At 38.1% G+C, this 25,163-nt stretch overlaps 1 protein-coding gene across 2 annotated transcripts in view; it reads left to right on the forward strand.

Annotated features, from left to right (window-relative positions):
* The window catches only part of phldb3 (pleckstrin homology-like domain, family B, member 3), a 59,920-nt gene that overhangs the window by 18,560 nt on the left and 16,197 nt on the right, over positions 1 to 25,163 (forward strand). The window contains exons 2-9 of one of the 2 annotated variants that reach the window (XM_030159320.1): positions 41 to 189; positions 2,331 to 2,441; positions 2,658 to 2,795; positions 3,790 to 3,918; positions 13,608 to 13,790; positions 17,606 to 17,716; positions 24,683 to 24,784; positions 24,896 to 24,983. In XM_030159320.1, coding sequence (XP_030015180.1) covers positions 43 to 189; positions 2,331 to 2,441; positions 2,658 to 2,795; positions 3,790 to 3,918; positions 13,608 to 13,790; positions 17,606 to 17,716; positions 24,683 to 24,784; positions 24,896 to 24,983 — 1,009 coding nt within the window. In that variant the 5' untranslated portion in view covers positions 41 to 42. Of the gene's footprint in view, positions 1 to 40; positions 190 to 2,330; positions 2,442 to 2,657; positions 2,796 to 3,789; positions 3,919 to 13,607; positions 13,791 to 17,605; positions 17,717 to 24,682; positions 24,785 to 24,895; positions 24,984 to 25,163 lie in introns of those variants that run through there. The other variant, XM_030159321.1, reaches the window with a different exon arrangement.

Below are 25,163 nucleotides of genomic sequence, written 5' to 3' on the forward strand. Positions count from 1 at the left end.
GTGACTTCTCATGAACTGCTTCTTCTGTCTCCTCCTTTAGAAATGCCACAACATAACATGGAGAGCTCCAGCAGTCAGTGGCAACAGGGGCTGCGGCCGCCATGGATCTCCAGAGTGGCAGGAGGTCACAGCCCGGCCTCCTCGGGGGCGGAGTCAGACACTGAGAGCAGCAGTACAGAGAGTGAGAGGGTAAGTGAGAGAAGGCTGTCAACCAGGATGTGAAAGGTGATGAAGTCATTTATTTACCAAACTTGTGACACTTCGATTCCCCTGTAAGCTGAGTGAAGGAAGTGGACCTTACCCATTAGTTGAGATTGATTCAACTGTCATTTTGAAGAAAAGTGTTTTTTTTTTTTGTAGAGACAGATGTCAGCAGATTTGGCAAAGAGTGAGGAGTAAAACTATAGGCCAGAGGTGTCAAACCCTCTGTCCTCTTTCAGACTTTCTCATTCCTGCACTTAGAGATAGGGCAAGAAGAAAAAGAACCAAAAGCAGGATTTCATAGTCATGTTTGTAGAAACTGTTCAGGGTGACTGCGGACATCGAACATTAAACCAGAACTCTTGTCTTTTACATCAGATGCTAGTGGACAATTATTGAATCAACTGAAATCCTATTAGCTGACTGATGTTTTTCCCCCAATTAGCCATTAAGCATCAAAGCTTTATGAATCTTCAGTGTCTAAAACACAGGTGTCAAACATACAACCCATGAACCAAAATTGGTCCACCAAAGGGTCCAATCCGGCCCACTGGATGAGTTTGTGAAATGCAAAAATGACACTGAAGATATTAAGTCATGGGTTTCAAAATCATTTTAGTTCAGTGGTCACATACAGACCAATATGATTTCAAGTGGGTCAGACCAGTAAAATATATCATAATAACTTATAAATAACTCAAAATGTTTCTTTTAGTGTAAAAAAGTAAACTTACATGCAAATGTTTATATTTACAAACTGTCCTTTCATAAAAAAGGAATAACCTGAACAACCATGTACAACCTGAAATATCTTAAGAAAAAGAAGTGCAATTTTAACAAGATTCTGCCTGTTACTAAACGTTTTGTATATTTGTAGATCCACTGTGATCTGTAAGTTGTAATGCTCATGTGTAAATAATGAAACATAATATTGTAAAGATTGCACTTATTTTTCGGAAGAAATTTCAGGTTCATAGTATTCACATTTTTAAATGATAGTTTGTACATATAAACAGTTACCTTTTTACTTCACATTTTTTCATTTTACTTTTTCACTCTAAAACATAGAGAAAAGTCTGGAGTTGACCTTATTCATAGGTAATCACGTTGTGTTATGTGTTATTTTACTGGTCTGGCCCACTTGAGATTATATTTTTATATTTGTATATGCTGTATGTGGCCCCTGAATTAAAAGGAGTCTGACCCCCCTGCTATAGACTATACAATTCAGTGCCACTTTCTTCTGCTATGTAAACAGTCCTTTGATTGCAGTAGCTGCCATCTTGCTTCTGCTTCTTCATGACATGACATCCATTCGCTGATTGGCCACCATATTTATTCGTGCCCATGACAGATTTTAGGCTGTGGTTAGTCATTACAGTTGTTTTTGTAACTAGTTTTTATGTAAACAATTTCATTGCACCGCATATTTAGTATGCCTGCGTAATGACAATAAAGATTTATCTTATCTTATCTTATCTTATCTTAAATGAATAATTATTGAATCAATCTAATCAGAAAATAAAAGCCTGAATACAAACACAGTTTGTGGGTGAAATTCTGCAAGGATAAGCAGTTGCTAAGGTAGCTGAAAACATCGACAATAAGATGTCTGTGTCAGTTCCATTTGCCCAGGTCATCAGTCTTCTTGGTAGTTGTTCTAAGTTCAACTGGATTAGTTTTGCTCTTTGGAAAGAAGCCAAAAAAGAGCAAAACTAGTCCTATTGAACCTAGAACAACTACCAAGTTTGCTAATAAGTGCTAATTCCTTTATGACGATGATGATGATGATGATTTAAAAAAAAAACAAAACAAAACAAAAAAAAAACAGTTCAATTGTATTTGAAAAAATCACTCCCTGAACAGTTGTCATGAATGGGGGAAATTATCTATAGAAACATGTTCTTGGTACCAGCCTCTAGAAATGACCAAATGACCACTCAAGAAGCTGTAGGTTTTGGTTCTTATTCATTAACTTCATATTTCAGCTTCATACCTCCTTCTTCCAGCAGGGAATTACAGCATCATGCTTTGTGCAAATCAGTGAATCACTGTAAACTCTAGACTAAACAGTTTGGTGTTTTGAACTTTGCATGTGGTGACTTTGACTGCTTTCTTCCCTTTGTCAGTCCTGTATTAAAAAGCTGGAGGGTGGCTCTCTGAGGGCTATGGCATCTCCCTCGAAGCTCCAACAACAAATCGCAGAGCTCGACCAGCAGAAGGAGGAGCTAAAGATTGAGGTGAGGAGATGCTCGTTGCTGACACAAAGTGACACTTCTATAAAACATCAACAACTTCTAGCATCTTTCAACATTTCACGTCTGCTGAAGTCTGCACATTAAAATCACTACGCGTTTCGAAACGCCAGAAGACTCATGGTAAAGGAATGCGTATCTCTGTCTTGCTCAAGTTTTGGTCAATATGATTCAGCTCAGCGGCGTCTCTTGTACTTTCAGCTGCAGCTGGAGATCGCCTTGCTGCAGGGCGAGCTACAAACTGAGAAGAAGCAGCTGCACAGACACACACAGAAGCTTCAGGTTCTACAGCAGGAGGCCAGGCAAAAAGAGACGCAAAGACGCTCTGACAGACAAAAGGTAAGAGACTCCTCCTCTGACATGTCCAAATATAAATTGAGGTCTGATTTAAATATTTTTCTATGTTTAAACTACTTGTTTTAAACCAGGGCTGTCAAACTCATTTTAGTTCAAGGGCCACATTCAGCTCAATATGATCTCAAATGGCCCAGAGCAGTAAAATAATAATATAATAACCCATAAATAATGTTAACTCCAAACTTTTTTCTGTTTTAGAGTAAAAAAAGTTGCAAAGTAAATTAAAAGCTTCATAAAATTACATTATGAATTTGTCTACATCTACAAACTATCCTTTACAAAATATGAATAACATGAACAACCTGAAATTTATTAAGAAAAATAAGTGCAATTTTTACATTATTACATCTCAGTCTATTATTTACACATGTGCGTTACAACTTCAAGGTCACAGTGGATCTACAAATGCACAAAACATTTAGTAACAGGCAGAATATTGGTAAAATTACACTTCTCTTAAAACATTTCAGGTTATGTATGTTTTTGTAAATGTGAACATTTACATGTCATTTTGCATTTTTACACAAAACAATGAGAAAATTTTGGAGTTGTCATTATATGTTATGTTATTATTTGTATGAATGTGGAACCTGAATTAAAAGGATTTTAACATCTTTGATTGTTAATATCTTCAGTATAAGTTTTTTATTTCAGGAGTTCATCCCATGGGCTGGATTGGACCCCTGGCGGGCCGGTTCTGGCCCACGGGCCTTATGTTTGACATCACTGTTTTAGACACTGAAGATTAAGAAAGCTTTTTTTTTTGTGGCTAATTGTGGGGAAAAAACAGGAAAGTCGGCTTAAAGGATAGAAGTAGAAAGATGTTGATTCAGTAATCGTCCACTGGCATCTGATGTTAAAGATAAGAGTTCTGGTTTAATGTTTGATGTCTGCAGTCACCCTGAACAGTTTCTACAAACATGACTATGAAATCCTACTTTTGTTTCTTTTCTTTGCACAATATCTCTGATTTCAGGAACGAGAAAGTCTGGAAGAGGAGAGACGTAGGGTTGAGGAGCTGAGGAGGGCCTGTGAGGAGAAGGAAAAACTGATCCCCAGTCAGCCAGAGAGCCAGAGAGAACAGCTAACGATACAGCTACAACAGGTGAGGGGAGCGCACAGGTGGAGTGTAACGTTTCCACAAAGAAAAAAGCACCATTGATGATAATATGCGGCGTGAAAGTAAGAAACATCTACTGATGACAATGGAAGTTATGAAAATCCACGTGAGTTGAAAAGTAGAGCAGAAAAAAAATGGACGTGGAGTAAAAAATGGAGCGATAAATTACCAAGTGACATGAATATAAATACTCATGTCCCATCATTTTCTCTGTTTTATATCCATCATTCAAACCACTAAATATCATTTTAAGGTAAAGAGCAATTGGAAGTGATGGTGAAAAAAAATGAAATGAAATTATGAAAAGAGTGTGAAGAAGATGAATAGTGAGAACTTGTCGGTTGATTTCATAATCTTGATTTGGGAGGTAGAAAAAGCACTCTCACCAACAAACCCCCAGAGTATTTTAGATCAACTTCCATGACACCCACCCTTGAGGATAAATAGCAGTTTTGTGTTATGAATGGTGAATGTGCAGCAGAGAATTGTGAAAAATTGTTCTGTTTTCATCGTATGACCTCTGATTTAATCGTAAATGGAGCACATCACTTGGTAATTTATCACACCATTTTTCATTTGAGATCCATTTTTACTGCTTTGCTTTTTAATACGCATGCATCTCTAATCAGTTTATTCATCTAAATCAGGGGTGGGCAACTTGTGGCTCCAGGGCCACATATGTCTCTTGGGCCCTTTTCCAGTGACTCAATGTAACTGTCAAAAACCATATGGAAATGAATAACACGTTTTTTGTACACATTTTCCCATATAAATAAAGTGATTCAGATGTTATGCAGTTGTAAAAATATAGACTCTATTCCAAATTAATAATAAAAAAAAAAAAAAGTAATAGTAGCAAAAATAGACTCCTTTTTTAATTTTATAACACTGAAGGTATTCATCTGTATTCTCCATTGCACATTGTCTTCACTTACCAGTTGATTTTTGCATCAAACAAAAATAATGACAAATATCACTGTTTTCTTTAGTTTTGTCGTTTCTTTTTAGTTCTTTAAATGCACTGAAACTTTGATTTATTCTCCACATATTCTGTACAAACTAATCCTAAAGAGCTTCTTAAACAGTCCCCAGTTTGATGAAAGATATAAGGGTATCTTTCGGCTCCAGACAGTTTTGTTTTTCTTTTTCAGTCTTAAAATAGCTCTTTAGATTGCAAAGGTTGCCAACCCATGGTCTAAATCAATCTGCAGATATTTAAATAGATCCATATGATTAACGTTGTTCAGCTCTCTTAAGTTGTTCTAAACATCCACTGAAGTGACGCTATAACCACGCTTTAAGCTTTTCAGAGCTGGTTCTTAAAACTCGCTGCCTGTCAAGGTGTGAAATTATAACAGAGTATGTTGTTTCTAACAGCCACACTCCAAGTCAGAGGAAAACGCTGCCAAATTTTCTGTTGTAGTAGATTGTTGAATCCACCAGGATATCTGACCTGAGGCCTGAAGGGAGCATCAGATGGAAATGACAGTAACTGTAAAGTAACTCCATTATTGCCAGTCTAAACCACTTATAAAGGGAATTCTCCAGGTGTGGGTGTGAGAAGAGAAATAACTGGTTCAGACTTAGACAGTTGTCTTTTTTTAAAATTTTGCAGAAGGAACAGTCACACAGGGCTGAGACAGCTCTATGCAAATGCACAATCAAAGAAAAATACAAGTCATCTTTATACCTTGCAGTCACGCAGTGGCTACGTGCGCTCTCGTAAACAATCAAAAATATATCATTAGCTTCATGGCATAATTTCCTAAGTCAGGGGTGTCAAACTCATTTTAGTTCAGGGGCTGCATTAAGCCAAATTTTACCTGAAGTGGGCCGGACCAGTGAAATAATAGCATAATAACATATAAATAATGTCAACTCCAAAATTTCCTCTATGTTTTAGAGCAAAAAAAGTAAAATTATGCAATGAAAATGTTTACGTCTACCAACTGTCCTTTAAAACAATGTGAATAACATGAACAAATGAAATTTTTTTAAGAAAGTTAAGTGCAGTTTTAACAATATTATGTCTCAGTTTATCATTTATACATGTAAATTATAACTTACAGATCACAGTGGATCTACAAACACACAAAACATTTAATAACAGGCAGAATATTGTTAAAATTACACTTCAGACATTTCAAAATGTTCATATTTGTTGAGGTTGTTTGTGTTTTTGTGAAAATATAGTTTCTTTTAGTTTAATACAGTAAAATGACATTAAAATCTTTACATTTACAAAGACAAAAATGTGGAGTTGTGTGTATTTATAGGTTATTATGATAGTATTTTACTGATCCGACCCACTGGAGATTAAATTGGTCTGTATGTGGAACCTGAACTGAAATGATTAACATCTTCAGTGTAATTTTTGCATTTCACAAATTCATCCCAGGGTCTAGGCTGGACCCTTTGGCGGGCCAGATTTGGCCCCCGGGCCACATGTTTGACACCTGTGGCCTAAGTCATACACTACATGGACAAAAGTATTGGAACACATTGAATTCAGGGGTTTCTTTTCTAACGGGTCTGGGATACAAAACAATAATGATAAATTTCATTATATAGTTTTATATTGTGACAAATATCATATTGATAATTAATAACCTTTCAACTTGTAAATTCAAATTTATGAGGCACGTTGTGTTCAAGTGCTTTTGTTGTCATAGCAAAATGAAAAATGGCTAACACAATTTATTGTGACCTGATACTTGGGTAAAACAGTTTTGGATGTATTAATTTATCTGCTACAGCATTTTTTTTTTACAAATCGTTTATGCTATAAATGTTCAAAATCATCAGCTAACAGCAGCAGAATGTTAATAAAAGTATTGTTTATCTTTGGCAATTAATCCCTGGTTGCTCTCCGCCATGTTAAATAGGTCAAAGGTTTTTTTCATCTCAGCAACTTGTGCTTGTGTATTTTTCCCAGTTCCCCAGTGGAAAATATGACAAGAAGGGGGCGTTCATGTGCAGTTTTCAAATTCGTAACTAGTATTTACCATAATTCCCACAGCATGTGAAGGCAGGATAAGATCTGTAATTGCAAATTTAGAAATTACCCATTATGACTCCAAATATATTACTGAAGAAATACAGTTGACATGTGGATTTGGTTTCCTGACAAAGCTGTCTAAATGGTCCATCTGATGGCAGCAATCCAAATGAAATGTAAAAACTGGAGTTCAGTTTTGGGGTGAAACACTGTGTTGACACTTGTGTGATGTGTTTGTTTAGTACCTGTTGGACTGGATTTGTCAATTAGACTGAGGGTTGCATCCGAGCACATAAAGTGTGTATTGTTCTTTTTTGTGAATGCCACAGAACAAGATAGGGCCGGCTTTGTTTTAAAGCCACTGGTTTAATGACAGTTTAAGTGCAGTCAAGCAGCAAGTTGTTACTTTGTGCTGCGACATGATGAGACTGATTTGTAAGATCTTTTGAAAAACTGGTTTGGTGACACGTAGCGTAGTTTCATAGAGAAAACTGCACACACGCCTACATGCAGACACTTCAAAGCAGAACAACAACAAATGGGAAAGTCTTCTGAGGTCGATTAAATTTATACTTTTTCCTGTACTTGTACTTTTATACACTAACCATAATTTTGCTGAAAAAACCCCAAACATTTCAGGCACTGACTGTAGATCACAGAGTATATTTACAGTCAATATCAGTGTTGGAGTAATTAGTTACATGTAATGCAGGGATTAAAGTTCTCCGTCACCACGACGGATTTCCGTCAAATGGAAAAATTGAGGGGGGAAAAAAGTCATATTGAAGTAACTTCCCCACGTGTTTCTCGGAGTCCAGTCGGCACTGTGATCCTGTCCTGGGTCTGCTGTCCTGAATCTGCAGGTGTTTAACACAGGCACGCCACGCACAGGGGGCTGATAGGTTTAACAGTGATGATAATAAGATGACTTCTTTATTTTTATGTCGGGAGGAGAGATTGATGACTGTTTCTCTTTGGAAGGAAACGCTGCTCATTGTGTGCCTCAGAAACACATGGACAAGTTCAGCTTTACCGAAGTTCAGCCTCCAGCCTAACTTTAGTTTAGTGCTAACAAGTAGCTTTCATTATGAAAGAACCACAGCGAAAAGGGAAGAAGACAGAACTGATCTACATGTACCTTCATGTTTGGGTTCATAGCTTATCTCCTCTTGCCGGTATATGACTAGTGTGTGTGTTTGTGTGTATGTGCCCTTCCCGTACGTGCGGCTGTGCGCGCCGCGGCCTTACGCGGTTACGCGCCCGACCGCATAAGTGCTTTATTTGGACCCGTTTAGCTTCTTATTTCTATCTGTGTGGTTCAGTACGAAGATAACATTGAATGAATGAGTAACACCATTGGTATTTGCAGTGCCAAAAAGCAGAAAAAATAAAAGATTAGTTGGTTAGGGTTACATTTACACAGACATTTTCCCCAAAATTCATGAGCTGTTGGAGTTGGAGTTATGTTTTAGGAGTTCCTAAATTGTTAAATTATAAGTTTTTCACTCATTTTTTGCAGTAAGGTTTTCTTCTAGTTATTATTTTCACTTGCTTCAAAGGTTTTCATACCCTTTAAAATTAACCAGAGAGCACCAAAATTGACCTGAAGCTTTAAAAATTTTCTGGGGGAGGACCCCCAGACCCCCCACCAATACCACTCATGACATTTTTTCTGTCCATGTTACTAATCTTCTACACCTGTACACTCTCCCATTCAGTGTGTTTTACAGTATTGCCAAATTTGACTATATAAACTTGTACGCTATAGTAGTATTGTATTGCATCATTTTTAATAGTGGCCAATGATTTTGACCAGAAAATTTTCGGTTAGATGAAAAATTTTTGCTTTATTCCCTGATGTAATGTTATATTATTAAATCCAAATGTATTTAGGTTACAACATTAACAGTGTAAAATACAAGCCCAAACCATTTACTTTTATAGTGAGTTGCTCTCACTCACTGTTTTTGCCCCCATTACAAAGGTGGCGGGGGGGTACACTGATCATGCTCAGATGTCTATGAAAAATGGAAGGCACGATTTGCAGTTTTTCCGATTGAGTAAATGGTTGAATTTTTAGGAATATTTAAAATAAATCATAGATTCAGAACATTCACCACAGACACGTCAGGGGTTAAAGGGTTAAAGACATTCTAATCTTTTTTTCCAGTTATATTGAGAAATGTTGTAAAGTTCCACAACACTGATTTGAATGTATGTTTTTAGGATATTAAAATATTTGTTAGAAAAAATATATAAGTTCAGCATGCCTCTGAAGTTATTAAAAATAGTTACTTTGCTGAATATTGAAGCAGACCAAACAGTCAGAAAAATCATGTAATGAAACTTAGTATAAAACATCAGAAAATTCATAAATTCATTAGTGCAGTGAATCTAATGTCTGAACAACAGGGTTAAAGACGTGTAAAGGGAGGTCACACTAAATACTATCTCTTTGCTTTATATTTACTCTGAAACATTTGTTTTTACTCCTGTACATACGTCCTGCATATCCAGATTGTATGTTAATACAGACTGAGAAATGCACGTGTGTGGTGATCATAATTCAAATTAAACCACCAAACCTAATGCTGACCTTTTGCACTGCTACCCATTACATTACATTACTGTCCACTGTGTTGAGGGTTTAGGTATTTAATATTGCCATCTTGGTGAATAATTATATTATATTAAAATAGTCTTAGAAATAAAACCTGCTTCCCAAATTATTGTTAAGATTGTCTTGTGTCATACCACTATACCACCACTACTAAATACCACTATGCTTCTAAATTTGTTAGAATTTAAAGTAGTGTCTGTGCCAGATCTGGTTTTACCTTTTGTTACAATTTTACCTTTTTTATAGGACTGCATGTTAACTTGTGCTACCTGCTTGTTAAGTTATGTCCTTTATTTGACTTTGCTTGGTCCTTGTTTTACTTTTTTAAGCTTATGTCTGTCCATCAGTGTCTTATATTGACACTGTCTCGTATTGACTGTTTCTAATGTCTCACTTTGCAGAGTGCCTATGTCACTCCTTTAAACTTTTATTATTTTTACTGTGAAAGTTACATTATTGTTTTAATGCCTGGAAAAGGGACAGTAGATGAAAATTGTGGTCAAGCTGCAGACACATTTACAGCAATATTTATTAATGCTCATTGTATCTGGGAAACATTCAGTTCATTTTCAATTTATTACCCTGCCCCCAAAAACGATACTCTTTGCCTCCCCTGGCAAGGGGTATCGTTTTTGGTTTGGTTTGTTTCTTTGTTTCTTTGTTTACACTTTAGCAGCAAAACTATTGGTTGAATTCATACCAAATTGGGTGTATAGATTGCCAATGACCCACAATAGATCTGATTACATTTTGGAAAGAGTAGGTCAAAGTTCAAATTTTTTGTGAATTTTTTTAATCTTTCTTTCTCCCATTTACTTATAATGGGCGAAATTTCAAATGTCTACAGGGTTTCTGCCGATCATTTAAAAACATTCAAAGTCATTAAATAGATTTTGTGAAAATTAAGGCCCTAAATGGCATTAAAAAGCGCTAAATTTGATGTCCAGAGGCATTCAAAAATCAAATGCACTTGATGAAAAAAAAACATTGTTATTCACGATTTATTTTGATTATAGAAACATTTAATAATTTTGATCGGAAGTATAGTGTGATGATTGACAGGTGGAACCCTTTAAGTGGCTATTGTTTATGGCCGACAAACAAAGTCACAACACCAGATGCTTGGAATGCAGTGTACTGTGAGTGTGCTCATGCTGTGGCGAAAGAGCGGAGGGAATATTAGCAAATGTCAGAAAAATGGGAAAATGCAAGTTTCAGCAGACGTGGTTGGAGGAGGAACTATTCAGAACCTGGTTAAAGCCTATTGACGGTAAACTGTAACACTCTCTCTCTCTCTCTCTCTCTCTCTCTCTCTCTCTCTCTCTCTCTCTATATATATATATATATATATATATATATATATATATATATATATATATGTATATATATATATATATATATATATATATATATATATATAAATATATACCGAACAAAAATATGAACGCACCACTTTTGTTTTTGCTCCCATTTTTCATGAGCTGAACTCAAAGATCTAAAACTTTTTCTGTGTACACACGAGGTTTATTTCTCTCAAATATTGTTCACAAATCTGTCTAAATTTGTGTTAGTGAACACTTCTTCTTTGCTGAGATAATCCATCCACCTCACAGGCGTGGCATATCAAGATGCTGATTAGACAGCATGATTTTTGCGCAGGTGTGCCTTAGGCTGGCCACAATAAAAGGCCACTCCAAAATGTGCAGTTTTATCACACAGCACAATACCACAGATGTCACAAGTTTTGAGGGAATATGAAATTGGCATGCTGACTTCAGGAATCTCCACCAGAGCTTTTGCCTGTGAATTGAATGTTCATTTCTCTACCATAAGCCATCTCCAAAGCTGTTTCAGAGAATTCATGAAGACTGTGCGAGGAAAGTGGTGGTCACACCAAATACTGACTGGTTTTCTGACCCCCCTGGACCACCCAATACAGTAAAAGTGCACATTTTAGAGTGGCCTTTTATTGTGGCCAGCCTAAGTCACACCTGTGCAATAATCCTGCTGTCTAATCAGCATCTTGATATGCCACACCTGTGAGGTGGATGGATTATCTCAGCAACGGACAAAGGAGAAGTGCTCACTAACACAGATTTAGACAAATTTATGAACAATATTTGAGAGAAATAGGCCTTTTGTGTACATAGAAAAAGTTTTAGATCTTTGAGTTCAGCTCATGAAAAATGGGAGCAAAAACAAAAGTGGTGCGTTTATATTTTTGTTCAGTGTTCATATTTTTGTTCACACTCTTGGCATTCTCTTGATGAGCTTCAAGAGGTAGTCACCTGAAATGGTTTCCCAACAGTCTTGAAGAAGTTCCCAGAGATGCTTAGCACTTGTTGGCCCTTTTGCCTTCACTCTGCGGTCCAGCTCACCCCAAACCATCTCGATTGGGTTCAGGTCCGGTGACTGTGGAGGCCAGGTCATCTGGCGCAGCACTCCATCACTCTCCTTCTTGGTCAGATATCCCTCACACAGCCTGGAGGTGTGTTTGGGGTCATTGTCCTGTTGAAACATAAATGATGGTCCAACTAAACGCAAACCGGATGGAATGGCGTGTCACTTCAGGATGCTGTGGTAGCCATGCTGATTCAGGTTGCCTTCAATCTTGAATAAATCCCCAACAGCGTCACCAGCAAAGCACCCCCACACCATCACACCTCCCCCTCCATGCTTCACGGTGGGAACCAGGCATGTAGCATCCATCCGTTCACCTTTTCTGCGTCGCACAAAGACACGGCGGTTGGATCCAAAGATCTGAAATTTGGACTCATCAGACCAAAGCACAGATTTCCACTGGTCTAATGTCCATTCCTTGGGTTTCTTGGCCCAAATAAATCTCTTGTGTTTGTTGCCTCTCCTTAGCAGTGGTTTCCTAGCAGCTATTTGACCATGAAGGCCTGATTCACGCAGTCTCCTCTTAACAGTTGTTGTAGAGATGTGTCTGCTGCTAGAGCTCTGTGTGGTATTCATCTGGTCTCTAACCTGAGCTGCTGTTAATTTGCGATTTCTGAGGCTGGTGACTCAGATGAACTTATCTTCAGCATCAGAGGTGACTCTTGGTCTTCCTTTCCTGGGGCGGTCCTCATGTGAGCCAGTTTCGTTGGAGTGCTTGATGGTTTTTGCGACTGCACTTGGGGACACATTCAAAGTTTTTGAAATTTTCCGGACTGACTGACCTTCATTTCTTAAAGTAATGATGGCCACTCGTTTGTCTTAGCTGATTGGTTCTCGCCATAATATGCATTCTAACAGTTGTCCAATAGGGCTGTCAGCTGTGCATCAACCTGACTTCTGCACAACACAACTGATGGTCCCAACCCCATCAATAAGGCAAGAAATTCCACTAAGTAACCCTGATAAGGCACAGCTATGAAGTGAAAACCATTTCAGGGTACTACCTCTTGATGCTCATCAAGAGAATGCCAAGCGTGTGCAAGGCAGTCATCAGAGCTAAGGGTGGCTACTTTGAAGAAACTAGAATATAAGAGATGTTTTCAGTTATTTCACACTTTTTTGTTAAGTACATAATTCCACGTGTTCATTCATAGTTTTGATGCCTTCAGTGAGAATCTACAATGTAAATAGTCATGAAAATAAAGAAAATGCGAAGAATGAGAAGGTGTGTCCAAACTTTTGGCCTGTACTGTACATGAAAACAAAATATGACTGAATTTGCATATTTGAAAAGAAGTGGGAGGAAATATAACTTATTTAATCCCACCCATTCTCCACATGACAGTCCATCTTTTAGCCTCCTGTCAACATAATGTATAAAAAATCTATTCCCTTGGATCTTTTGTAAATAGTTAACCTCACTTATCGTTTTCACACACACATACATACCTATGAAGTAAACTAATAAGATAAACCTATAAATAAACAGTTTTAGAAATCATTAAATTCACTTACTAAATGTAAATAAGCACACTGTTCTGATTTTCAGTGCATAATCAAACTGCAGTTTTTCATTACTCATGCATTTACACATAAATGAAAGCGCTGGTTGTTAAAATCCTTCATATTTCATTGATCATTCTTTGTTTATTGCAGGAGAAGGAGGTGATGGAAGCGGCTCTCCGGACCTTTGAGGACTGGGAGTTCAGGGTCCTGGAGCAGGAGAGTGGGATCGAGGAGGAGGACTATGCCACGGCCGACAAGGAGAAGGAGAGTCAGAGCGACAGAGAGACGGAGAAGGAAATCTCATGTCAGCAGCACATGGTCAATGCTGCACAGGTAAACAACGCACCACAGAAATTCATTTTCCAAGAATTTCACGGCTGCTCCTGACGCATTAGATGGGCTTATCAGTTCGTCATGTGGTTCGAGTCAGTGTTTACTCTGCACACAGATATGTGACGTAAGATATATATTTGTAGGGCATGTGTGTAAAATGACAGGAAGTCCTACAAGTAATGTTTACTTTTGCAAAACCTCTACATTAGTGGAGTTTGTAAAGTTTAGTTGTTGTTTATACTGTGGCAGAAACAGGCAGTACTTGTATTTTTTTTTTCACTCTGATGGAATAAAGTGTTTTATTCAAATTTATTTGATAGATAAATACATTTAGTTTATTTAAACTTCCCATTTCCTTAATAGTGAGCAGTAAGGGACACAAAAAGTAAATTCATGTTTAAAACCTTAACTGGAACTGCTGCTGTTTACTTTAGAAAAAAGATATTTGATCTTACAGATTTTTGTCATAGTCCCTGTGCTCTGTCTGGTCTCATGGAATATTTGCCTGACTTCAGCTCATATTGGGCTGAATGTGGCCCCTGAACTACAATGAGTTTGACACCCCTGATTTAGACCATCACATAACACAATCCTATAAATTATTGTTACGATTGACAGATTTTATGAAAGAACTTGTTTGATTGCTGAGCCTGATTTTCTGAGCTTTTATTTATTTAATCAGAAGACCTATAAGTTGAGTGAGTGCATCCACAGTCCTTCCATCAACATCATGTCATGCAGCATTGTCAGTTACTATCAACCTAAAACTAATTAAAATACTTTTTTAGTTTAGGAGTATTTAGTTTTAACAGCCATCAAAATCTAATTGGCTCATTCTTGAATTCAGGTCAATGCTTGTGTGAAACGCTTTATCGTTTAAGGGGGACCAACCATTGTACAGGAGCGCTAGAGCACAAATTACTTTGCTCAAAGAAAAAAAAAAAGAAAGAGCACACATAAATTGTTGGAAGTGCAATATTCTCTAAATCAAGAAAAAGTGTTTTCAGTAGGGATGCACCGATACCAGTATCGGGCATCGGGTCCGATACTCAGCGTCTGTACTTGTACTCGTACTTGTGAAAGTACTCCGATACAAACCCACCGATACTACTTACAGCAGCGTGACTTTCGCAGTTAAGTGCAGCAGGAACATGGCGGAGGAGTAATGTTAGCAGTGTGGAGATTTTTCAAAATAAATGACTGTGACAAAAGTAACACTGATTGCAAGTAATGTTAAAGACACAGACAGATACGGATGGAGCGTTCTGTCCATCCTCTGCGTACGCAGTTCTGTCCGTTTTCCAGGTGCTCGCGGATGCGTACCCAGACAGAGAATACCACCGGGAACTGTGGAGGTAGCAGATCTTTTCAAAGAGTGACTGTGAGTTAATGAAAAACCACTGACATATTTATGACAACTACCCAGGGCTCGGCCAGTGTCCGTCCTACTTATAATACTATGAGGGCAAGAAGCGGTGCAGACCGCCACCAGCAGAAGTGAAAATGAAACCTATCGCTCATTTATCTTTTCTCTACCTCCCGAAGCTTCGCTTTCAAATGTTAACAGCAGAAACGCTGCAACATTAGTATCCACATTAGTATTACCTCCAATGTCATATCCATGTTTGTTATTACCTTCTTTTTTCTTCTTCTCAAAAAAACTTTACTCTTCTTCGTGGTATTTATCCAGTATGTTTACTAAAGAGCGGCACCCTCTGGTGGATTGATTGAGAAACGCTCATCCCAACACATTAAATGTCACTAGCAGCACTTTGTTACAGTCAGACTAATGACAACAACAATAAAGCACATTTTCAAAAGTAACTAAGAATTGCAATAGTATTATTAAGCACTCATATCAGTACTCAGTATCAGCAAGTACTCAAATGTAAGTACTTGTACGTGTACTCGGTCTGGAAAAAAATGGTATCATGGATCATTAGTATGCTCCCTGTAATTGTTGTTCCATGCATGATGTGTGTTAAAGGAGCAGTGGCCCTGCATGGACATATCTAAGACCACAGATGTCTTTACTGTAGTTTTACCTTAGAAATTAAACTATCAAGACCATCAGAGAACTTCGTCAGGTGAATGTTTCATGAAATATCCTGATAACCAGTTCTGTTAGCATTGCCAGGGCACAGTCGTTAATGTTAATGTTCATTTATTTTGCTGAACCGCTTAATCCTAGGGAGGGTTGCCGGGGTGATCAAGCCTTTCCCAGTCAAATGCAGGGAAGAGTGTGGACACGTCACCAGTTCTTTACAGGGTTCTAGTGTGTTAATGGTAAATAGTTCTGTCAGCTAGCCTGCTAATTCGTGTTTTTATAAATTCTGCAGCATTGTCATCATTGTTATCAAACACAACTGTTTGAGGTAACATTTTACTGCAGCAAGCAGCAGCAAGTTACTCTGCAACATTTAACACAAACTGTATCGGTGGTAGTAGTTAACAGTAGCATTAGGTTGTGTATGTCACCTCTCACTGTTTCAAGGATCCATGTTTTCATCCAAATTCAGTCACTTCTGGTTTAAAAAAACAATCAATTAAAATGTCAATATTGAGGCTTCAAAACATCTGTCTATAAAACGATAGGCAACATCATCCTCATCATCATCAGATACCTTCACTTATTATTCAGTATGTGAGGAAACACAGAATCATTTTGTTGTTGTCGTTGTCACTGAATGGCTGTCGTCACAGACTCAGACCTGTTCTCCTTAACTTTCCCCTGACCCAACAACCTAAACATGAACTCTTTACCTCGCACCCACCGCCATCACCCTGACACTGTCACATGACTCTGAACCACTAGCAAGTTAATTACATCAGAGGCCACCGTAAATCTGACATCAAAAAGGCAAGAGATGAGGAAATGAGAGGAGGCTGAATGTAGACACAACAGTGCAGGATTCCTGTGGTCATTTAAAGAGGCCCAAAACATGTTGGCACTCGTGTGTTGAATCCATAACTACAGCTAAAACATTGGTAACCTAGTGTGCATTTTGTTTAAGATTTATTGAGTTAAACATTTTCTTTGTGGTTGTATGCATGTACTGTTTATAGATGAACACACATTGAAGAATCAACAGTTAAGTGCTTCTTAGAGTTAAGCACTAACCTAAAGGCAAATGTTATCTTCCCTTGTGATGAGTTCTTGGCTCAGTAAACTGTCTGCATTCTTGTGCAAAAATAAGGGAAGTTTGTATGCAGTTCTAATTCACAGAATTGTGCCTCCAGTTTTTTTTCCAATATGCATGAAGGCGATTAAGATAAAAATCTTTGGTCAGTCACAATCTCTCTTGTGTGTGAAAAGAGCCCCAATGTAAGTACATTCCTCTGGAGTTTATAAAACAAGTGAGTCATGAATGGTGCAGATAATGCTGGATGTAAATTGCAGTTGTAGTTGACTCAGCACTGTGGCATCACTGCAGAGAACAGCCCATTTCTAAACTCTCTGTGTGTCTCTTGCTATTTCACATTTTAAGGCACTAATTTGATATCATTGCATCAATTCATTGACTCATAATCACAGCCCCTCCATCACATGTCTGGCTCACACCTCTCATTTACTTGCAAAACGGATGCTTGATTTGCATCGTCTCTTTGAATAGATCGACTTGGCCGACAGCTCTGTGTTCTCCTGCACGAAAAACAAGACACTGCGTTTCCCAGTATTAAATCACAACATAATGAAAAGATTAAGTAAACTCCAGGCGAGGCTGATGCATCCGTTACAGCCAGTGACACTTGTTTTGAGGAGGAGAAACCATGTGTTGATCCATGCTGATGGGAATTATGTTCTGAATTTTCAGGAGCGTGTTCAGCAGTTGGAGAAACAGCTGATGGAGATGGAGAGGGAGAAGGAGAAGGAGCTCAATGCTTTGAGGAAAGAGAAGAGGGAACTCCTGCACACATCTCAAAAGGTAAAGATTAAGGATATTTTTGTAAAGCAGCCTGGAGGCCAAACTCCACAGACTCTTGTATATCCTGTTAGTAGGTAGATAGTTTTTACAGATTCAGAGGGATTCTTTAACCTTAACTCTTTAGATGCAACACTAATAGTACTGTTTTTTTACTGCCAAGAAAAAAAAAACACTACATGTACAACCCACTAGGGCCATGTATGGATGAGAATCTGGTGAAATGGATTGTTAGCCTCATAGCATATTTGCCCAAGCCATACACTACATGGACAAAAGTATTGAGACACGTTGAATTCAGGTGTTTCTTTTCTAACATGGATCTGGGATACAAAACAGTAATCACAAATGTCATGTTAGTTTTTATATATATATATATATATATATATATATATATATATATATATATATCACATTGAATATTGATGTTTATATCTCAAATCAGCATGAACATGACATCTTACAACTGTAGCCATGATGTATCCTATTTTTTTTATCCATATAGTTTATAAACATCAATATTTCCTCAAAGGTTAATAAGAGATTTTCTTCATAAGTGAGATGTGACCAAAGTAGATGGTTAGTTGTGGTAGAAAATTATTATTTACAGAGCATGAAAATTTTTTTAGAAATTTAGAGGTAGAACATGTAAAATCATAGTCATGGGTTAAAAAAACCAAAATCAATGTTGAAAGAAATTAAGTAAAAACCTTCTCTAAAGCACTTTGGAAGCAAAGATAACAGTTTAAACAAAACTATCCAATACAATGATATTTATCATAATATAAAACTGCATTATGATATTTGTCAGTATTGTTTTGTATCCCAGATAGAGCTGCACAATATATTGTCTGAGCATCGTCATCACAATGTTTGTGTGCACAATAGTCACATCGCAGGTCCTGCAATATAGGAGGCAAATGAACTAGACCTGTTCTCATTTAATTCCAGCCTGGGTACCTGACACACACTTCGTGCAGCGATCCACCAATCACAATCGTTCTTAATCGGTTTACCGAAGCAGACCACGCCCCTGCACATGGAGTGAGTCGCTGGTAACAACATTGAAAAATGAGCAACGAACAAGCGAAAATCATCGAAAACGAAGACTTGGTGCCAAAAAGAAAAGCAGCATCAGTTATCTGGAATTATTTCAGCTACAAGAAGGATGATACTGAAACACGTGTTCTGTGTCGATAGTGCCTTGCACCTGTTGCCGCAACGAGAGGAAACAACTAATTTGTTTGACCATTTATGTTGGCACGACACAGCTATTATATGCTCCTGAGTATTTTTTAGCGCAATATATATCGCAGGCTTAAAAAAAATTGCAATGTCAGTTTTTTCCAATATCATGCGGCCCTAATCCCAGACCCCTGTTAGAAAAGAAACACGTGAATTCAACATGTCCCAATACTTTTGTCCATTTGTGTATGACTTTGGCAGTTATGCTACGAGGCTAATGAGATATGTTTTGATGTGGCCAAATGAAGTTTGACACTATCCCATTTGTCTCCCTAAGCATTGCATTTTACAGAATAGAATTTACACCCTGCTGTGTTTCCTTTTGGACTCTGTTGTTGCAAATTAACTGTTTGTGGTTTATGTTGATGAATATTATTACAGAAGACTTGGCTGATATCTCTTCCAGACAGTCACAGATTCTTCTCCAAAAATGATGGGTTACATTAAAGCAGGAAGTTTTAAATCAAACCACATTAATAATGTTAACAAACAAATCAGAGATATCATCATGGTTGTAGTTTTGATCAAATAAAACCCAGAGTACTTTTTACAAGAGTGAGACAAGACAAAGAAAATATAGTCAATTCTGAGATGAGACCTTCAAAGAAGTTGAAGTTGAAACCAGTCTGAAGTTCAAGACTGATCTTGATGACTATAACACTATAAGAGCCACAGACACACACGTACAGACATACATTCTACTCTCAATGTGTTGGATTTTACACTTGAATGAATTACTCTTGGTGTTGTTTTGGGAAAGTAGAGAGGTCAAAGATGTCACCTTTTCTTTGAGCCTCTTTCATGTTTGACTTGGCTGCCAGATGACCTCAGACTTGACAGAATTTGGACATAAACTAGCTACTGATTGACTTTGTTTTGATAGTTTTTATAGAAAACAATGATGGAGATGAGTTTACCTTTTCATGGACAACCATAGCAAATGGCAGTATGTTGGTTTGTACATTATTGTATGAAGGCATATTTCTAAGGTGGCAATCCTTGGGCCTGTAACGGTACACGTACCGAACCGTTTTGGTACACACCTGTTCGGTTCGGTACACAGCTGTACCGAAACAGCACAGTATGTTGAGAAAAAGAAAAAGGAAAGATGTCGTTCGATGCGGAACTTTAAATCCGCGCAAGTTCCACACGGACATATGGAAGGACGCACACATTGACCCAAAATATGAAATACCAGCTGATATAAGGTTAAAAAAAACAACAAATATGATGTGAACCTGGAAGGAAGTGACTGAAGACCCTCTGCCATCAGTACAGTCCAGTTTGGGATCAGTTCAGGTCCCGGTGAAAGACAACAACGAGGAAAGAGACGTTAATAAGACGGACATTATTTAGCCCCATGAACTACGGTAGTTCTAAAACACTTACACTAGCTCTGTCTATCTGTCTATCATGCATGCTGTATAATAGAGGAATAAATAGAACGTTGAAAGTATATAAAGTTTCACTTTCGTTTCACGACAGTGTTTGTTATGTTAGTTATGGACCGCACCCCCAGGTATATAACTGCGTGCCCCCCCTACCCCCCGGCTCCAACACCAAAAAAAAAAAATCCCCCGTGCACACAGGCACACAACACAGTTTGTTCTCTGTCCTAAAATAAATAATTTGGTTCATTGTGTTGTCAAAGTTTCTCTTCAGTTTGTTTAAACAGAATACCAGTTTACCCTCTTGTTAATGTTGCACTTCATGTGAAATTTTTTTATTTTTCTGCAGAATGTGAACTGACAGAACTGTGATTAGATTTTTCTTGTTTGTTCAAAACTACCTGTCATGGAAAAGTACAATACTAATGTTTAAAATACATTTAGTCATATTAATAATTTATTTTATTTTCTATTTGATTTATAGCGGCAGAATTATATTATTCCTGTTTTTCTATATTCTGTTGTCTCCAAAAATTGGGGGAAAAATGTCAAAAAATTCATGAATGCATTAATAGACATTTTGAGGGGTTTTCTTTCGTCCCGTGCTGAACCGAAAAAAAAAAATGAACCGTGGCTTTGAAAACTGAAAACAAACCGAACCGAAAATTTTGTGTACCGTTACAGGCCTAGCAATCCTATGCCCTGTCCACACTTACACAGATATTCTGCAAAACTAACCTTTTCTCTACATTTGGGCCTCTCATCCACATTTAAGTACCATATGAAGGCAAGACTTTCAAAAATGCTTTCTAATGTATTTTTTCACATGTGTGTCCATGTGGAAAACAATAGCAGATCGTAGACAACATGGGCATCACACCCCATTGTACGTATGGATATTGTTGCTTTATGCAGTAAAAATGTACCTGACACTTTAAATACTGGTCATATGTATGGATAAGTCAGTGTATGACCTGTAGGCAATTGTGGTCATCACACACATACATGGAGACAGATACATGGACCAGTTTAATGAAATCTAGGTAACATAAAAGATACATTTTAACAACATTAATCAGCACTTTAAAGTGAAGTAAGTAAGTAAGTTTGTGACTTAATGTTTCTGTCCATTGTGACAGACTAAAACCTCTATGTTTACTGCCTCAATATTATCTCAAGGTCCACAGTGTCCAAAGTATAACATCCACCAAAACAATAGTTTATCTGAGCATTTGTAGTCATTTTCGTGTACTGAGATATTTTGTAACAACAGAGGATGTGTGAACAGAATTTGTTTTACATGGGGGGGGGGGGGGGGTATACATTTAGAAAACTATCCATACTATTGTGGACAGGACCCACTGCAACCACAGCCCCTTTTGAGAATATGTAAAGCAGTGGTGGGCCATGCATTTGGTACCTGGGCCTTCAGTGGGGATTTACTTAACTTAATCCTTCTCTTAATACCACCACTATGATGTCACAATTATCGAACCCATCAATACTATACAAAATAACAAGGCGTGGCATTACCGACAGAGAGACATTTGGCGAATTGAGTGTGAATACCATTATTACCTCCGCCAAGGAGGTTATGTTTTTGCTGGCGTTGGTTTGTTTGTCTGTTTGTCTGTCTGTTTGTCTGTCCATTTGCAAGATAACTCAAAAAGTTATGGACAGATTTGGATGAAAATTTCAGGAAATGTTGATACTGGCACAAGGAACAAATGATTAAATTTTGGTGGTGATCGGGGGGGGGGACTGATCAGCCTTGGCGGAGGTCTGCACTCTCCAAGTGCTTTTCTAGTTACTAAAGCAAGAAATCCAAACTCTACACTACAACCACAACTGTACATGTACATCATCTGGAGCAGTTCACAATCAATATTCATCTAATGACATGACAAAAACATAAGAAAATTTTAATAAAAAAACATCATTGCCCACTCACCAGAGATGCTCATTATTTATTTACAAAATCCGACCTTTGTTCTTTGCGCAGGAAAACTTTAATGACTCTGTCATTGGCAATCTATGTGTTTCAGTTCCATCTATAAATCCTTTTTTATGCCCATGGAGGACAAGGCAGAGTCTCCTCTGTCCAGTCATATTCCTGGCATAAGTTTCTATTCTCTTGAGGTCAGAGAATGTCCACTTGACCAGCTAGTGTCGAGGTTGGCCGACCTTTCCTCACGATGTCCAGCCTTTCTGGAAAAGTCCACCTTGAAAATAGATTTTCAAGTATGTCCCAGACCAAATAATTTTCCTCTTCTCCATCAGCCACTGTGGGCATAAAATGTCTACCTCAAATGTAATAATAGTTCAACTAAATTAGCTTTACTGGCATCAATCAAATAGAATATTGCCAAAGCTCTATTAAATATTGGTTTTGCTCTCACCATCCAATCAGAGGAAGGATAAATGCTGATGACATTGGGGGGCCATCTTGCTGGAATCTGATTGGCTAAAGAAACAGTCCTGATGCTATACAGTTTAGGTTACATGAGCCTTCACTACTCATTCGGAAGGCCCAGGGCAGATTAGACTAACCCTGGCAACACATAGAGACTGAAATCTGATTGGACAAAATATCTTCCATCCACATACATGTACCGGAAGCAGTGCAGTCGAGAGAAACGCTAAGAAATGAAGAGAATAGTCTGCTGGGAATAAATTTCATGGAACAAATATTAGAATTTAGGTTATAAATGTTGGTCAGTGTTTCTTATAATGTTTAGGCCAGCAGAGAAGGCTTTGCTGGCCCTGATGGCCCAGCACTGATATACAGTATCACATATGTAATGCTGCGATCCTCACATATATTAATATATTCTCATAGAGCAAACCCACTTGAATCTTCAAGAGATTTTTTTTGGGTGCTGTAACCTTTGCTGTGATGACCTACAACACACACAGTTTTTATTGTCTTCAAGAGTTCATGGATAACAGCTGGCCTGATTTTTTGACAATGGTCAATGAACACAAATTGACAAGCAAACTTATTAGGTAACTGAAACTAGTTCTAATAAGCGTACTTGGGCAAAATAGTACAGAAATGTGGATTTTAATAGTCAACTTGAGCTGCATCTGACAAACTAGACCATGATAAATAGGAGTCGTGAGTAGTTGCAGGCGTATTCTTAGTGTGGTAACATATGTTGATTGCTTTTTATTGCTTCCATTAGTTGACCAGCATTTGAAGGCCAGTCCAAACTCCCATCTGTTATCTGCGTTTGTTTATGAATACTCGCTCTCCGAAAATATGTGATTTACACGGTCACTAATTAAACCGAGATGTGACTTTATCACTCAGCCAGACGGCTCAGCTTTGATCAGACATACGACAGCAGCAGATAAACTGAGGAGGAGACAAGATCAGGACGAGGGAGGAAGAGAATGAGAGAGAGAGAGAGAGAGAGTGAGTGAGTGAGAGACCTTAACACGAGCTGGAGGGAGGAGTAATGGAGCGAGGGAGGGAGCTGTGTTTGTGAATGTGTGTGTACATGTGAGTGTAAGTGTGTGTGGATGTATGAGAAGGAGAAAGACAGACAAGAGAGGAGTTTCACAGCCTTGGAGCAACCGGTAAGATTAAATATAAAAGGAAATTTAGCACTTATATTGATGGGTCTAATGGGAGTTTTGTTTGATTGTTTATCAGAAAGCTGCCTTAATGTGGAGATGATTTGCTGCTATCAGTGAGCAACAGTGAAAGGAAGGAAGAAGGGATTGGCAGTAAAGAGGAGGAGAGAAGGACAGACATGAGTTAAAGGATGTGGTTTAATGCTGACAAATGTTTAGTCAGAGGTTATAGTAGTAGAAAATTGACTTTTGTTTTAGGTTGTTTTGGGGGAAAATATTGTGCCTGGATCTGTTTGTTGTGAAATAAGTATTAAAGATATATATATATATATAAGCTGTACATGAGGTTCAGCAGCTGTTGAATGAAAGAATCGAAGCTGTTCAAGTGTACACACCTCCAGTGTCGGCTTTGACTGGAGCAGTGAGAGGGACAGACAAGGGTTAAAGAGTGGACGGCATGTGGCGACTGAATTGCTCATGTGTTCGTGAGTCAAGCAGAGAAGGAGGGAGGGAGGGTTAGGGGGAAAGATAGTGAGGCAATGATAAGTTTTTAACTCATTACGATCCCTGTTGGAAGCACAGACAGTTTTCATTCTCAGCCAGATGTGGTATGTCATGTGTAAAGCTGTGACTTATTCCACCGCTGCTTTTTTTTTTTGTCTCTCGTTGTTTTCTCTCCTGCTCCAATTCATTTAAACAGTTTGATGGTTAGTTTTTGTCACAGGGATTTCAAACCAATTGTATCCTTGTCCGGCAGGTTCTCAAGGAGAAGAAGCTGCTCACCGATTGGTCGAACATCACCGGCTCAGCCCCGTGCATGATGTCACTCTCTCCCCTGTCTGTTCACAAGCCTCCTCAGGTATGTAGCCACGGACACGGCGTGTGTTTATGTCAAATGACAGTAATTCACTTGAAATATTTGTCATTCTTAACGCTGCAACAAACCTCCACTGTCTGTGCTGTTTGTTAGGATCCCTGTAAAGAATCGACCAGTTTGCCCAGAAGAAGGAGCTCGCACCGCAACAACAAACTCAATGACAGACCAGTCTCAGTGCAGGGTGAGCGTTTACCTCCCCTCCAATTGTTTTTTTTTTTCTCTCTCTTCTGTTAGTGATTGCTTAAGCCGAGAGCACCGTGATGTAGAACAATTGTGTGCTCATTTTGTGTGTTTGTTCAGTTCCCTCCCTTTTAGTCAAATCAAAGGTGTGTCACATTCAGCTAGTTGTTGTTACATTGGT

Source organism: Sphaeramia orbicularis, chromosome 16 (genome assembly GCF_902148855.1).
Source record: "Sphaeramia orbicularis chromosome 16, fSphaOr1.1, whole genome shotgun sequence".
In the NCBI taxonomy this organism is placed as follows: domain Eukaryota; kingdom Metazoa; phylum Chordata; class Actinopteri; order Kurtiformes; family Apogonidae; genus Sphaeramia; species Sphaeramia orbicularis.